The 17,096-nt window shown below is 45.0% G+C and overlaps 2 protein-coding genes across 2 annotated transcripts; both read right to left on the bottom strand.

Moving 5' to 3' along the window:
• Positions 1-7,424: 7,424 nt before the first annotated feature.
• On the bottom strand, positions 7,425-8,366 carry LOC122115491 (olfactory receptor 1D2-like). Its single transcript, XM_042688991.1, has one exon. It carries the CDS (start codon positions 8,364-8,366, stop codon positions 7,425-7,427), a length of 942 nt encoding a protein of 313 aa, XP_042544925.1.
• A 7,281-nt stretch (positions 8,367-15,647) lies between these two features.
• Positions 15,648-16,577, bottom strand: LOC122115392 (olfactory receptor 1361-like). Its single transcript, XM_042688833.1, has one exon. The coding sequence runs from the start codon at positions 16,575-16,577 to the stop codon at positions 15,648-15,650; it is 930 nt and encodes a 309-aa protein (XP_042544767.1).
• Between the last annotated feature and the right edge of the window lie 519 nt (positions 16,578-17,096).

Below are 17,096 nucleotides of genomic sequence, written 5' to 3'. Positions count from 1 at the left end.
CCAAATAGGAGCCCTTGTGAAAACATGCGTGCTCTTACAGGAAGAGATCCAAGAACTTCTGTTTTCTGGCTCTCCACTCCTTCAGCCTGGAAGTGGGGCCTCAACCTTGTAAGCTGCTCATTGAAGCGACCTCCCCCTCCCCCCCCAGTGAGAACATGACTATAGAAGTAACCCCACCACTTAGGATGCCCCCCACCCCCACCATGGAAAACCCATTTGAGTAGTGCCAGGCAATCCAACACATGTTTGGTTCCCAAGTAGCTTATAACCAGAGGAAAGAGATTAAGCCAGTTAGGAGACTTAGTAATAAATTCGTTTGTGTATCTTAATATCAAGAAAAATCTAAGATTCAATCGGTACAACATTAAGGCCACTCTCTTCCTCAAGTGTTCAGAAGTAGCTTCTGAGCCAGCAGCCATCGCTTCACCTGAATTCATGATTCAAACAGATATAAGGAGCCCAGCATGCTAATGCCTGTAGAAGTCTTTTCCTTGCAGTGATTCTTTTTAAGTGTGTGCAGCAGTGTGTGCAGCTGTTTACCAGCTGTTTCCTCTGATGTTTGGGATGACCAGGCAGGTTTGAGGAAGCAAGGCTCACACTGGCTTTGAAGCCCTCAGCCTCACCAGATCCAGTATCTGTTCAGATACTCTGACAGCATAGTTTATTTTCCAGAGTCCCCGTATGAAACTCACCCAATCCAGATACAATGTAGCAATCAGGAGTTAATGTTTCTATACCATAAATATTGTTGCCTAGTAATGCGGCTGTTGAATATTTTAAGAGGTTACTGAAGCAATCAGAACCATAAATGAGGTTGCTTAGGAACCCAGTTGATAATTTCAGGAAAATGGAACTACTAAAGTAATCCAAGATCAAATTCTTTTACAGAGAAAAAGAAATTTTGTATTAGCTCATTATCATCTCTTCCCTTGATCTTTGATTACTTCTTAAATAAAATCTTGATTTTTTTTTTTGATGCATATGCTGTTGTAAGAAATAACCGGAGATTGTTCCAATGACAATATTTTGCAGATCTATACAACACATTGACAATCTTGGGGTTTTTTTTTGACAGTGCTGGGATTTGAACTCAGGACCTTTTGCTTAATAGGCAGGCATTGTACCACTTAAGCTATCCCCCCCCCCCCCTCTGCAATACAAGCAGGAAGATAAGTTGTCCTTTAACCATGGCCGTTAGGATCTGTATTGTAAAATGGGCCATTAGCATGCCACTTATTCCTTCAAGAATTAGGTAATCATTTTGATAAAAATAATTTTATAAGATCCAGATCTGGGCGTATATGTCTCTAGTCCTAGCTGCCTGGGCGTCTGGCGGGGGAGGATCATCGGAACTTAGGAGTTCTAATTCAGTTTAGGCAACATAGCAAGGCCTTGCCTCTAAAAGTAAATTTTAAAAAATGGCAATGTAGCTCAGTGGTAGCGTGCTTGCCTAGCATGTACAACATCTTGGGTTTGATCCTCAGCACTACATACAACATAAAAAACATTTTTTTTAAAGAATGATTATTATCATTTCTTTTTTATCAATACTGGGGCTTGAACTCAGCCTGGGCACTGTCCCTTAGCTATTTTGTTCAAAACTGAAGTTCTACTGCTTGTGCCACATCTCTACTTCCAGATTTTGTTGTTGTTGTTGGTGGTGGTAGTTAATTGCAGAAAAGAGTCTCACAGAATTTTCCTTTCTAGACTGGCTTCAAACTGGGATCCTCAATTCTCAGCCTCCTGAGTAGCTTGGATTACAGACATGAGCTCCCCATCATATTTTTATAGGTGATTTGCTCCTAAATGACAGTGTACAGAATTGAACACACAAAATACCATTAATGGGAAAAAAAATATACAAAACCACAGTGCATTATCATTTCTTTTCAGCGAGTGTCTTTTTGAGGTATTTCAAACTCAACATGTTTAAAATAGGATATTTTGTGTTTTCTCCCAAATCAGTTTTAACCACATTAAAAAGAACTGAGATTTTATTTTATTTTATTTATTTATTTTGGGTCCGGTGTGCAGCCTGAACTCTGGGTCTGGGCGCTGTCCCTCAGCTCTTCAGCTCAAGGCTAGCGCTCTACCACTTGAGCCACAGCGCCACTTCCGGCTTTTTTCTTTTTACTTATGTGGTGCTGAGGAATCGAACCCAGGGCCTCATGCATGCAAGGCAAGCGCTCTACCACTGAGCCACCTTCCCAGCCCCGAGATTTTATTTCTTATATTGGTTTTTAGCTTCACAGTGTAAGGTCTGCCCTGGGCCAGCCAGGTTCTAGCCTCCACACCTCCTGCAGAAGTCTCAGGGCAGTATCTGCATCACCTAGGTAACTGGCACACCTCCCCCTTCTCCCAGGTCACATCTTGATAGGCTGCTCCTGTCACGCCTCCCATCTGACTGTCTGACTGAGGGAGGGTCCCAGGTCCTGAGGTCACATCTGCTTCCGGTGATGTCACACCTTTCCCCCACCAGGCCACACCTCCTCCTGAGGTGGTCAGGCCTAGATATGTCCTGGCCTGGGGGTGGGTTTTCCCTTTTTGGCTATGCTTCTTCACCATGCAAGGCCAGTGCAGCAGTTCGGTAAAATAAACTTCTCTTCCTGCCTGAATACCACGTGATGTTCTCTTTATCAGCTACCTAATTAAGCTTACCTCTTTAATAAACCTAATATAAATGGTGCCATGTCCCGGAAGGGGTTTTTGAGTCAGGAATGGCAGAATTTCCTGACTTTTCCACAAACCAAACTGCTTCAAGACTTGCAGGCTGTCTTTGCCCTCTCTCTGACCTAATATACAGCAAATGTGAACAGGAAGGATAGAGTTTCCATATGCCCCGGCAGACCCCCCCCCCCCCACCCCGACAGGCTGCTAATTAATATTCTATTCTACATAGTGTAGAATTTTACACCAGAGGGTATTACAATTGGCATGTTAGTGTCACCCTGTTTAATTAGGATACATTCTTGGTGTTGTCCCTCCCCCTCCCCACTTTTTGATATTAGATATCAAACCCACGTCCTTGTACACGTTAAGCACACACTTAACCACTGAGCTACCACACCAGCTCCGTCTCCCTCATTTTCTCTGTGCTGTAATTTTTGTGTGTGTGTGTGGGGGTCTGGTCATGGGGCCTGAACTCTGGGCCTGGGTGCTGTCCCTCAGCTCTTCAGCTCAAGGCTAGTGCTCTACCACTTGAGCCACAGCACCACTTCCAGCTTTTTTCTTTTTGCTTATGTGGTGCTGGGGAATTGAACCCAGGGCCTCAGGCATGCAAGGCAAGCGTTCTACCACTGAGCCACCTTCCCAGCCCCCGTCTCCCTCATTTTCATCTCAGTTAATGTTAGCTTCATCCAGTTTTCTCCATGGCTAGGTTTCCTAACTCTTCTCCATAGCTAGTTTTCCTAACTCACATTGATTTCCCCATGGGAAAACATGCCCCCACCTCAGTGCAAAAGAACAAGGTTATGTTCCTATCTTTCTTGCCTAGATTGTTGAGATACCTGTTCCCATATTTTTATGCCCACTCAGGCAGCCTGTTTCAGAAAGAACTGTCTACTTAATCTGCATACTAATGTGATTGGAATATGAAATGTCCGTCATTATACTGTTGAAGACTTGGTCTCCAGTGGGGGGTGCTGTTGGGAAGTGATTGGATCCTAAGAGCTGTACATTAACCCATTCATGATTGGATTTTAAGAGCTGTGCCTTAATCCATTCATTAGCCATAGTGAATAGCCCATAGGAAGTGAGGTCTGTCTGGGTAGAAGTGTCGTGTGTGTGTGTGTGTGTGTGTGTGTGTGTGTGTGTGTGTGTGTGCGCGCGCGCGCGCGCGTGCGTGTGCATGCGCTAGTACAGGGCCCTGAGCTCTCACTTGGCTTTTTCCCTTAAGACTGGTACTCTACCATTTGAACTCTACTTCTAGCTTTTTGCCAGTTAAATTGGAGACAAGAGTTTTATAGATTTTTCCTGCCTGGGCTGGCTCCTCCTATCTCAGCCTCCTGTGTAGCCAAGTCAAGGTGCTATGAAAATGGGCCAAGACTTCCAACCAGGCCTCTGTTAGAGGGTCTCTAACTCCCACTGAAACACACTGAGAATGAGGGCGAACCCTGATCCTACGTCCTGTTGCATGCAGAATGCCAGCTGTTCCTTGGGTTGCTGGTCATACAAGGAGCAAGCTAGTGACATCTCTACTTACGGTGTAACCTTCAGGACCTCTCCCTGTCGTAATGGCGGAGGTCCAGGCGCACCATCAACACAATAGGTGCTCTTGGCCCGGTGAACCTCAGGGTAAATTGTGTCACAGAAAGGCACTCCCAGCCGGGCACAAGGGGCAGAGATGCCACTTGTCCAGCCTGTGACCCCACTGGCCTTCAGCAGCCTTGTTGGTGTGGGTACTGCTTGAACCTTTCTCCCGTAGCTTCCCTGTTAGTAAGTTTCAATAAATCTTAGGTTTAACATGCCTTCTTCTGGATGTTTCTTTGGTCTTTTGGCAACCTGCCCTACTGAACTACTACAGATAGGCTGTGTGTGTGGGTAAAAAAATAGTTTAATTTCTACTTTTATTTTTTCAGGATTTGAACTCACTGACTGAGCTTGATTGCTCACTCGGCTCCCCTCCCTCCCTTCAAAAGCATAAGAAGATACAGAAAATAAAAGACATGATTACTATAAAGTCTTATGCAGTCCATTAAAAAAATGTTTGGGCTGGGAAGGTAGCTTAGTGGTAGAGTGCTTGCCTAGTATGCATGAAGCCCTGGGTTCAATTCTTCAGTACCACATACATGAAAAAGGCCAGAAGTGGCACTGTGGGCTCAAGTGGTAGAGTGCTAGCCTTGTGCAAAAGAAGCTCAGGGACAGTGCCCAGGCCCTGAGTTCAAGCCTCAAGATTGGCAAAAAAAAAAAAAAAAGTCTGACTAGGTGCCAGTGGGTCACACTTATAATCCTAGCTATTCAGGAGGCTGAGATTTAAGGATCAAAGTTCAAAGCCAGCCTGGGCAGAAAAGTCTGCGGGATTTTTCTTCTTAATTAACCAGCAAAAAGCTGGAAGTGGAGCTGTGGCTCAAGTAGTAAAGCACTTGAGTAAAAAGCTAAGGGACAGTACCTAGGCCCTGAACTCAAACCCTGATACAGGAACATATAAAAACATGTTTGAGGCTGGGAAGGTGGCTCAGTGGTAGAGCGCTTGCCTTGCATACCTGAGGCCCTGGGTTCGATTCCTCAGCACCACATAATCAGAAAAAGCCGGAAGTGGTGCTGTGGCTCAAGTGGTAGGGCACTAGCCTTGAGCTGAAAAGCTGAGGGACAGTGTCCAGAGTTCAGGCCCTACAACCAGCAAAAAAAATGAAAACAAACAAACAAAAAACATGTTTGGTGTTAAGCCTATAAATGTGTGTCCCATAAAACTGTTATAAAATATTTGCACTGTTACTGGTGCTGGTGACTCACACCTGTAATCCTAGCTAAACAAGAGGCTGAGACATGAAAACTGAAGTTTGGAGCAAGCCCAGGAAGACAAATCCATGAGATTCTTATCTCCAATTAACTAGCAAAAGCCAGAAATGGGAAGTATGGCTTAAGTGGTAGAACACTGGTCTTGAACAGAAAAACTGAGCAAAAGTGCAAGGCCCTGAATTAAGCTGTGGTAATAGCATAAAAGATATTAAGGAAAACATTTACTACTTGACTATAATATTGATATTTTATTAGGTTATTTATGGCTTCTTTGATTGATTTAGAATAGCTTAGTGATTTGTTTTCATATCAATATGCTTATAATATGGTGTTAATACTAATATAACAGCAATATGTATTGATATTATAGTGGGTATGAGTTTTTCCTATAGATATTCCTATAGAGAAAAAATAATCCCAAGTGAAATCTACTCCCCTTCAAAATTAAAACATTCTCAATGATTAATGTCTCATTGCTGGAAGCATGGCTCAGATGGTAGAGTACCTGCCTAGCAAGCACAAAGCCCTTACTTCAAATCTCAGTATTAAAACAAAAAGTTAAGTGGCACTGTGGCTCAAGTGGTAGAGTGCTTGCCTTGAGCTGAAGAGCTGAGGGGACAGCTCAGGCCAAGTTCAAGCCCCAAGATCAATTAAAAAAAATTTTTTTTAAATAAATAAGTTATACATTAGCCAGCCACCCATGGCTCATGCCTGTAATCCTGGCTACTCAGGAGGCTGAGATCTGAGGATCATGGTTCAAAGCCAGCCCAGGCAAGAAAGTCCACGAGACTCTTATCTCCAATAAACCACTCAGAAAACCAGAAGTGGTGCTGTGGCTCAAGTGGTAGAGTGCTCGCCTTGAGCTGAAGAGTGCAGGGACAGCGCCCAGGTCCAGAGTTCAAGCCCCACGACCAACAAAACAAAACAAAAAGTTAATGATACAAAACCTTTTTTCCCCTCATTATTTTTCCCTCATATTTCTCGACCCTATTCAGAGGAATTTCATTTTAGCCTCACAAGTGTGAGAATATAGCTGTGATTTTTCTGCTAGTACAGCATCAGTCTAAAGGGAGGGAATCAACATACAAAATAGTTTTATTCTTCTAAAAGTAACAGCATGCCTGTGCATGGATGGATGTGACAAAATCAGTCTTGTCCGTCAAATACCCACTTCCTCTTGTTCCTTTCTAAGAGAATTTTTGTTCTTTGGAGGTGGAGATGAAGTCAAATCTTAACAAACAAAGAGACCGCCAACAGCAATCCAAACTAGCAATGGCCTTTCCCAGCCTGTGTTGCTGCTTGGTATCCATTGAGATGCCCAGTAGAGCTGTTGGGGGCTGGGAATGTGGCTTAGTGGTAGAGTGCTTGCCTAGCATGCACTCAGTACCACATAAATAGAAAAAGGCAGAAGTGGTGCTGTGGCTCAAAGTGGTAGAGTGCTAGCCTTGAAGAAAAGAAGCTCGGGGACAGTGTATAGGCCTTGAGTTCAAGCCCCAGGACTGGCAGGAGAAAAAAAAGAAAAAGAAAAAGATGCTGGAAAAGCCCAAAAAAAGTTTCCTTTGCCCTTTCCTCTCCTCAATGGAGATAGGATAAAATGGCTGGAGCCCTTGTAGCCATCTTGGGAGCTTCACCCTGAGGGTGGAGAAGGAGAGATCTAGAAGGAGCCTCGTTTCTAGACTTGGAATGAACACTCTGAGCTTGTCATTACAGAAGACAAATGTAATCTCGTGTCTTGTTTAAACAAATAGAATGAGGATATACCATCTATAATTAGGATTCCCAGAGATACAAGTATCTCTCCTAGTTACTCTCTTCTGATAAAAGTAGAATTCTCTTTGAATTTCTGGCTTCATTTCCCCTTTCTCGGAGCGGTAGGGATGAGTGTGTGGGAGCCAGTAGCATGGAAAGAGTGGCCAGAATTGCTTTCTACTTCCTCTGTAGCCACCAACCCAGCGCTGTCCCCCCCTCTAAGAAGATTTGGGGCCTCTGTGTAAGAGCCTTCTTACTGCCTCTTTCATGTCTTTATTCCTTAGGCTGTAGATAAAGGGGTTCAACATGGGGGTCACCACAGTGTACATGATGGTGGCCACTGTGTCTTGCGCTGAGAAGGAGTTGGGGGGCCGTATGTAGATGCCCAGGACAGTCCCATAGAACAGCGTAACCACAGACAGGTGGGAGCTGCATGTGGAAAGGGCTTTCCACCGCCCCGTGGCTGATGGGATGCGGAGGACAGCCCCGGCGATCTGGACGTAAGAGATCACGATAAGCACACAGGGAGCCACGAACAGGACCACGGCCCCTAGGAACACACACTGGTTGACGTGTGTGTCTGAGCAGGCCATCTTCATGAGCAGGTAAGCATCGCAGTAGAAGTGGGAGATCTCCCGGGCCGAGGAGCAGAAAGTCAGTCTGCTCATGAGGAGCGTGTGGACCAAGGAGATGAGGCCAGAGCTCACCCACACCAGGGCTACCAGCCCTGCACAGAGCCGGGGTGTGATGATGGTGCAATACTGCAGAGGCTTACAGATGGCCACGTAGCGGTCCAGCGCCATGGCAGCCAGCAGGAAGGTGTCCACGTTGGCAAAAGAGATGAGGAAATACATCTGGGTTAGGCAGTGGGGGTATGTGATGGTCCACGTTCCTGCCACGTGGTTGGCCAGGAGCTTGGGGATTAGGTTGGTGGTGAAGCAGAGGTCGACGAAGGAGAGGTTGGTAAGGAAGAAGTACATGGGGGTGTGGAGGCGTGGGTCGGAGCTGATGACCACGATGATGAGGGTGTTTCCAACCACTGTGACCAAGTACATGCACAGGAAGAACCAGAAGAGGACTTGTTGCTGGCCGGGGTCCCTGGTGATCCCCAGCAGGAGGAACTCGCTGACTCCGGTCTCATTCTTATCCCCCCTGGACATCCCACAGCCGCTCAAGAGGTGACAGGTGCCCTCACCCCCACACAGCAAGCCTGGATTCACTATATGTTCAGAATTGGATCAACATGCATCTGTGGTGCTATGAATGAACAGTTGTTTATTATTATTATTATTATTTTCTGATACTGCATCTTGAGGGTCTGGGTTTTTTGCTCAAGGCTTAGCACTCACTCTACCACTTGAGCCATAGCTACACCCCCAGCTTTTTGATGGCTAATCAAAAAGCCAGTCTGGGCTGGCTTTGAACTGTGAATCTCAGATCTCAGCCTCCTAAGTGGCGAGGATTACAGGCATGAGCTACCAGTGCCCGGCTTATGGAGTACTTAATGTGTAAAGTCATACTGAAGACTTTTTAATCCCCTCTAATGTCCACCTTAGAAAATACACACTACCATTATGCTTACTTTTCACATGAAGTAAAGGAGGCGTATGACAAGTGACTGGCAATTCCTTCAAAGGACTTTGAACCCTATGTGACCTGATTGACATCTGCCTGCCCCGCTTCAAGCCATTAGTACTTCACACTCAAGAAGCCGGACACTCAGTTGAAGGCAGCATCCTTGAACTGGTTTCAGCCAGCCTGTCATCATCGTAAGGTGAGGGTACCCACAGCAAACTGGAGATAAGTCAACACTTGAGGAGGCAAAGCCTGGAGTGACGAGTTGGCAGCCATTCCCCAAGTCTTACACTAAGACATGTGACCAGCAATGGACAAAGACCAGGAGCCTGTTAATGGTGGCTCTCAGTTCTGTGCGCAGATCTCTCCAAGACTGAGCTGGGTTCAGGCACTGGTAAGCACAGCAGCGGCTGTTTCCTGCTTTGCCTGACCAGCTCACTGTGGGAGTACCTTTCCTTCCTGCGAACAAAGCTTCTTTCTCTTCCCATCCATGAAGAATAAGGCAGTGAATCCCAGCACCAGTGGCTCACACCTGTAATCCTAGCTACTCAGGAGGACTATAGTTTGAAGTCAGCCCAAGCAGGAAAGTCCGTGAGACTCTTATCTCCAATTAACCACCAAAAAGCTGGAAGTAGAGGTATGGCTCAAGTGGTAGAGCCATCATCCTTGAGTGAAAAAGCTCAGGAAATAAGTCACATGAAAGAAGGAATGTTCACAAAGGCATTGCGCACCCTAATCTATCAGTCTAAAGTACAGCCACGACCTAGCACACGAAATTTGTGGTTGGGACCAAGTTCACTGAAGAAATAAAACAGGTTGGGCGTGCAGTGGGAGAGTACTCGCCTAGCTCGAAGCATCAAGTGTGTGTCTGAGTGACTTCATGCAGAGGTCTGAGTGTTGACTTGGTATCAATGTGGGCAAGTTCAAGGTCACCTGGCAGCAGGAATTTCCTCCCTGATGCCTTGGAGGAGGGTGACGTGTGACCTTCATGTCACCCAGGGCCTGTGGCCACCATAGAGGGTAGAGGGAAAGCCAGACCCCATTTTCCGACTCTGCTGTAGCTTAGATCTGGACTGTTTCCTAGGTCCTTGGGCTCAGGGCTTTGTATGTAGTGTGGTGCTACTCAAGAGAGGAGTACCTTTAAGGGAGGGGCGGGGCCAGCGGGAAGTCTTCTGGTCACTGGGGTGTACTCTTCAAGGGAATTATGGGTGCTCCACCCCTCTTTCATGTCCTGGCCACCCGGAAATGGTTCTATCAAGCTACACATCTCTATCATCTTGTGCTGCCTCATTATCCTCCCATGTCAGCTGATTTTGTCATGCTGGTCACCTTCTATCCAGGTCCCTAGAGCCACTGGGGAAGCATTCACACGCGTGTCACCTTTCTAGGCTCAGTCTGCAGTTAGTTACTGTATTTCCTCATCTCCAGGCAGTCTAGACTCAATAATTTTTCCTCAAAACTGGTCTGGAGAACTCAGACAGACTTTGGTTAGTTACAGAAAGCTGCCTTTGAGTTTTCGACGCAGAACAATTTGCCTCTGTCATTTTAAACAGAGAACCCAATACAGGCTGTATGCCCTTATCCAAAACGATTGGGACCAGTTGCAGGTATTTACATACACCTAAAGGGCTATCTTGGGAGGAGGTGAGACCCAAACCTGAATATAAAATTAATTTAGATTTTTGTGTACACATACACATAAAGACTCTGGAACTAATTTTATGCAATATTTTAAATAATTTTGGGCAGGAAACAAAGTCTCACAGTATGATATTTCTCCATCGGTGGCATTTATGTTAGAGTTTCAGATTTGGTTAGCATTTGGATTTCTGAGGTTTTGATTAGGGATGGTCAGCCTATTTGGAACTTTGAGGCTGTCAGTATTAGAATCAGCCCTGAATCTTTCTATTTCTCTGCCTTACTTGAGAATTCTTTATGTAGTAAATAAATCAGAGTTATTTATTCACCTATTTTCCTTGAAGGATTTTTTTTAAATCAACATTTTAAACTAAATGTGATTTTTTTTTCTGGTATCAAGGTTTGAACTCAGAGCTTGCATTTTTGCTTGGCTGGTACTTTACCACTCCAGCCATACCTCCAGCCTTCCTATTTTTGTAGTGGTCCTGGAGCTTGAACTCAGGGCCTAGGTGCTGCCCCTGAGCCTTTGTGCTTAAAGCTAGCACTCTACCACTTGAGCCACAGCTCCCTTTATGTTTTTTCCCCTTGTAGTTTATTGCAGATAAGAGTCTCAAGGACTTAACTGTGTAGGCTGGTTTGAACCACAATCCTTAGATCTTAGTTTCCTAAACAGCTAGGATTACAGGCATGAGCCACCAGTATCTGTCTTTAGCCTTGCTTTTTGCTGATTAGTTTGGAAATGGAGTCCAGCAGACTTTTCCGCCCGGGCTGGCTCTGAACCATGATTCTCTAGATTTCAGTCTCCTGAGTTGCTGCTATATGATTACAGGCACGAGCCACCAGTGCCCAGTTAGATATGGCATTTCCCCTTTCCCCAACCTGTTTTGCAGACAGGGGCTAACTAGGTAGCCCAGGCTGTGTTTGAACTCAGATTCTCCTCAACCTTCTTTAGTGCTGGATCACAAATGTACATCATTACACCTGGCTGTAGATGTGATTTCTCAAGATCGATTTTGGGGGCATTGATTTTTTAAATATATATTTTTATGGTAAAGATACTGTACAGAGGGGTTACAGTTACATGAGTAAGGTAATGCGTCCATTTCCTATTGAGCATTGTTACCCCCTCCTTTGTTTTTCCCCTTACCATCCCTTCCCTCCCCACCTTGAGGCGTTGATTTTTGTCTCATTTTTTTTTCTCTATTCCTTTGGAGCCATCAGAACACACAGAGCAGACACTTTGCTCTGCATCACCATTAAATCCCACGAAACACTCCTGGGCCTCACCGCTGGCCTGGTGAAAGCCAGGGAGGAGGGCCCAGACTTGAGACACATTGGAGAGTCACGAGGACTCAGTGCCACACCAGGGACGACCCTAGGGAATATCAGACAGTAACATAAACATATAAATATATTTCATTGCTGGGTGCTGGTGGCTCACACTTGCAATCGTAACTACTCAGGAGGCTGAAATCTGAGGATCATGGTTTGAAGCCAGCCGGGGCAAGAAAGTCTATGTGACTCTTATCCCCAATTAACCACAAAAAGCTGAAAGTGGAGCTGTGGTTCAAGTGCTAGCCTTGAGCACAAAAGCTCAGGGACAGCACCCAGGCCCAGAGTTCAAGTCCCAGCTCCCCTCCCCATGCACACACAAAGAACTCTATGGATGGGGACTTAGACGACCCTAAAGTCATTTTGTAGACTCATGCTGGGTTGTTTGACACAAACAACAGAGTCACTGTGAGGAACACAAAGTCCTGCTTTGGGGACACTGGGACCCACATTCATCTGTGTGTGTGGACCCCACAGGACCACCGAACTGGTTGCTGGTGTGCGCCACCTGCTCTTTATTGAATCACTACAATCTATAAACTATTCTCTATAATATTGTATAACTAATGAAACATTACTCTGGTCATCCCTGAATAATGTCTAAAAGTCTTTAACTGGCTAATGTAGAAAGATTTCCCTATGTGTCACCTGGCTTACGTTTTGGCATCCATACAGGGACCTGGGTGGGGAGGCAAGTACAATCATCCATGGACAATTAGAGCAAAAAATGGACAAGTTCAGGAAAGGACCACATAGCCATAATTGTCCTGTCCAGCTCTCTCCTCTCTCTGTTCTCTGGTGTGACACAGCACAATACCTGGGGATCTGGAAGCTCAATCTGTCTTCTTATCCTCTGGCTGGAATGTCCTTTCCCTCCTTGAATGTAGGGGTTTTAATATCCCCACCACAGAGGAAACCCCCACAGCTTCTTATTACAGGCAGCTCACAAGGGAGTTCCTCTGTGTTCTGCAGATCACAAATGAATCAGCTTCTCCAGGGAACAAGGAAGTAGTGTTCATATTGTAAGGCACAGATAGGAGTTTTTCCTGTTGGGAATTCTCTATCTATCTATCTATCTATCTGTCTGTCTGTCTGTCTGTCTGTCTGTCTGTCTGTCCGTCTGTCTGTCTGTCTGTCTGTCTACATACACATCAATCTCCTTATTTACCCTGGGGTTTGAACTTAGGGCTTCATGCTTGCTAGAGTTTCAGCCGTGCCTTCCAGCTACACTCTTTTTGTTTTTTTTTTTTGCTTTATTAATTTTCAGATAGGCTGTTGCACTATTTATCCAGGGCCAGCCTTGGATTGCAGTCCTACCTACACTTCCTGTGTTGTTGGGATTACAGACATACACCATCCTATCCAGCTTGTTGGTTGCGACGGTGTGGGGGTGTGAGGTGGGAGGGGAAGAGGGGTCTCACTAACTCTTTGCCAGGGCTGGATATGAACTATAGTCCTTTAATCTCTGCCTTCTGAATAGCTGGAATTATAGGCCAGAATCACTACATCTGGCCTGGTTGGGAATTTTATGTATTAATTAATTAATTTGCCATTCATCAAAGCAGTGCTGGGAATTTTAAAGGCTGGTTGAAGTCCCTATTGGTCTGGGGCCTCCATAGATCTGAATGTACAGAAGAGGCTGGCCATAGTCTGTCTAAATATTCCTTGTCTCAGTTTCTCTCATCAAAGAACAAGGAGTGAGGTGAAGAACACAGATCTTAATTGGGAACAGAGCTCACATATCCCCTGATATTCCAAATACGTATTTCTGGAATTGGTTGGAATGACAAGATGTTGTGCCCAGATCGCAGGACCCCCACCAAGAAGACCACCAAGGATCAGACTTTACAGCTGTTTTAAGGTTTTATTTAGATGAGCTGCAGCTCCGGCCTCGTCCTACACTCCAACACAGCGGAGCCTAGGAGGAGAGCCCTGAGCAAAGGATTTGTAGGTCTTATAAAGGCACACAACCAGGTGGTTTAGCACCACGTGTTGCTCTGCTCTGAAACAAGCAACAAATGGTCACTGCCTCAAGTACTTTAGCCCTTCAAACAGATGTTGGAAAGCTACCTGATGCATGGTGAAGAGGCGAGTACCACAAATGAAGAGTGGTCCATGCTAGGCTCAGCCAAAGTAATGAAACCAGGATCCCTAATCCCCTTGTTCACTGTAAAATTAAGATACATTCCTGGTCTCCATAAAACCACTGGAGGTCTGATGTCATTCATCTGACATGAATCACTACATCTTGGACTGAACTTAAAGGGAAGCCATCAAGATGTCTACTAGCTATAGCTGGACAACCTCATGATAAAAACGTCTCATGCTGGTCTGGTGAGAGAATTTGGAAGTCAAATACATAAGATTTGTTCTAACTCTGGGACTGGCTGAGATTTCCTCATTTCTGACACAAGTTATGCCAAGCAATGTTATGATGCCCTTTCTTTCTGGGAAGTGTGAATTGTGTTGTTAACTGAAGCTAACTGACAATGTCCTCAGCATTGATCTCTGGAATAGATTCAAAGATACAATCCAGAGGCTTCCAGACTTTCTTTTCCTGGCCTGCAGTTTCCTATGTTTAGCCTAAAAGTCAGCTCCCTCCACCCAACTTTATCTCTTTTCCCTCCCTCCCTCCCTCCCTCCCTCCCTCCCTCCCTCCCTCCCTCCATTCCTTCCTTCCTTCCTTCCTTCTTTCCTTCCTTCCTTCTTTTTTCGTCTTTTCTTTTCACTGAAGATTGAACTTAGAGCTTCATTCATCATAAGCTGATTATCAGAACCATATCTCTACCCTTTTGGTTTGTATTTTATTTCTGAGAGAAGGTCTTCATAACTTTACCCAATATGGCCTTGATTCAATATATTTCTGATTCTTCTACTTGAGGAGCTGGGATTACAGGTGTGTGTCACCACACTAGCAGAAATCTCACTAATCTAACATTTGTGTCTGTCTGTTTATAGTGCATACAACTTTTTTTGTCGTGGAGCTTGAACTCAGGACTTGGGCTCTGTCTCTGAGCTTTGTCACTAAGGATAGTGCTCTACCACTTTAGGTCACAGCATCACTTCTGGTTTTCTGATAGTTAATTGGAGATAAGAGTCTCAGAGACTTTCCTGCTAGGGCTGGCTTTGAACCATGATCTCAGATCTAAACCTCCTGAGTAGCTGAGATTACAGGCATGAGCCACTGGCATCTGTCCAGTGTGTATGATTTAAACTCAAGATCAACTTAGAGTGACAGGTCACCACAAGTCTCCACTGAAGACTGCCGCACCCTGTTTCCTGCTTCTAGATATCTCAGGTGATGATTTTTTTCCAGTTCTGTGATGGTTAATCTTGATTATCAATGTGATTGAAACGAAAAACATCTAGGAGGTTAATAAAAGACAGTTATAGATGTGTCTGTGAGGATGTTTCCAGAAAGGATTAATGAAGGGGAAAAGGCTTGCCATGAAAGAAAAGGACAAGAGGAAGGAAGCCCACTGGCAAACTCTCTCCCTCTCCCTCTCCCTCTCCCTCTCCTTCCCTCTCTCTCTCTCTGTCTCTGTCTCTGTCTCTCTCTCTCTCTCTCTCTCTCTCTCTCTCTCTGTTTCCTGGCCACCCTAAGGGGAACTAGTCTACTGTGTCCATCACTTTTGAATACTATAGCAACTTGCACATGACATCATAGGCTGAGCTGAATTTGAAGAAATAATTTTTTGCATATATTACATGACAAAGAAGAAGGAATAGTCAGTTTCATGACTACAGACAATTGTCCGGCTCAAATCTAAAAGCATGATCACAACCTCATATCACTAATTAAAGGAATACTCATAGGAGAATTTTATACCTCTCTAGGCTTCAGTTTTCAAAGAGAATGAAATGTGCTGGAGCCCTTTCTGCTACTTTTTTTTTTTCTAATTATGGGATCTGAGAATTATCTTCCTTAGGGCTGCTTTTATGTCACGATTCCTCAGGCTGTAGATGAAGGGATTGACCAGGGGTGTCATCACTGTGAAGAGGACAGTGGCCACCATGTCCGCCACTGAGAAGGAGGACGAAGGATGCATATAGACTCCCAGGATGGCCCCATAGAAGAGGGACACCACAGTGAGGTGAGACCCACAGGTGGACAGGGCTTTCCTTATGCCACGGGCAGATGGCACTCTCAGCACGTTAGAGAAGATGTAAGCATAGGAGACCACGATGCAGGTGAATGGTGTTAGAAAGATCACCCCTCCCACAGTGAAAGCTGCCATGTCATTGATGAAGGTATCAGAACAGGAGAGCTTCAGTAAAGGGTAGGGATCACAAAAGAAGTGGTGCACTGTGTTGTCTGAACAAAAGGTAAGCCGGATCATCAGAAGAGTGTGTAAGAGAGCGTGCATGTTTGTGATAACCCATGATATGGCCACCAGCAGGACACAGAGTCTGGGCCTCATGATCAAGGAGTAGTGCAGTGGGCGACAGATGGCCACATAGCGGTCGTAGGCCATTGCACTCAAGAGGAAGCCATCCATGTTGCCAAAAGTGATGAAGAAATACATCTGGGTCATGCACCCCACATAGGAGATGGACCTGCTACCCACCAAGTGATTCACTAGCATCTTGGGGACGGTGACTGATGAAAAGCAGATGTCGACACTGGAGAGGTTGGCCAAGAAGAAGTACATGGGTGTGTGGAGGTGAGGGTCACAGCTGATGGCCAAGATGATGAGAAGGTTCCCAATGAGAGTGACCAGGTACGTCCACAGGAACACCCCAAAGACAACCTCTTCTCGATCTGACTGTCCAAAGAATCCTAGGAGGAGGAATTCTGTGACTGTAGTCTGATTGTTCCCCTCCATGTCTGTGGAGAAGAAAGTATCATCATCATACAGTAAGTTCACATACTAGCATGAGAACAAATAATTTAGAGAAAATTACACCTTGATTGGGAATTAAATAAAACTGGATTATCTTATTTTGTAATTTTATAGAAAGAAAGCTTAATTAATTCCAGTAGAAATTACTAATGAATATGTGTTGTTGTTGTTTTTTTAATCCACTCTAGTCTTATTTGCAGAGTTGCATGGATAGGTAACTTTTTTCTTTCTTTTTGCTGGTCCTAGGGCTTGAACTAAGGGCCTGGGCTCTGTCCCTGTGCTCAAACCTAGAGCACTTGAGCCACTTGAGCCAGAGCGACACTTCCAGCTTTTTCTATTTATGTAGTACTGAGGAATTGAACTCAGGGCTTCCTGAACTGTTTATGTAGTACTGAGGAATTGAACTCAGTGGCTACCACTAAGCCACATTCCCAGCCCGATAAGTAATTTCTTATACCACATTTTCTTTAACAATTTTGGCTTGATATTTCACTAAATAAT

This window comes from Dipodomys spectabilis, unplaced genomic scaffold (genome assembly GCF_019054845.1).
Source record: "Dipodomys spectabilis isolate Male_0828 unplaced genomic scaffold, ASM1905484v1 ptg000119l, whole genome shotgun sequence".
Taxonomy (NCBI): Eukaryota; Metazoa; Chordata; class Mammalia; order Rodentia; family Heteromyidae; genus Dipodomys; species Dipodomys spectabilis.
The sequence above is the reverse complement of the archived record's forward strand: the minus strand, read 5'-3'. Positions and strand labels throughout refer to the sequence as shown.

What these genes read in the sequence shown, in the direction of transcription:
- LOC122115491 (XM_042688991.1), bottom strand. Translation starts at nt 8,366, where the DNA reads ATGTCCAGGGGGGATAAGAATGAGACCGGAGTCAGCGAGTTCCTCCTG.
- LOC122115392 (XM_042688833.1), bottom strand. Translation starts at nt 16,577, where the DNA reads ATGGAGGGGAACAATCAGACTACAGTCACAGAATTCCTCCTCCTAGGA.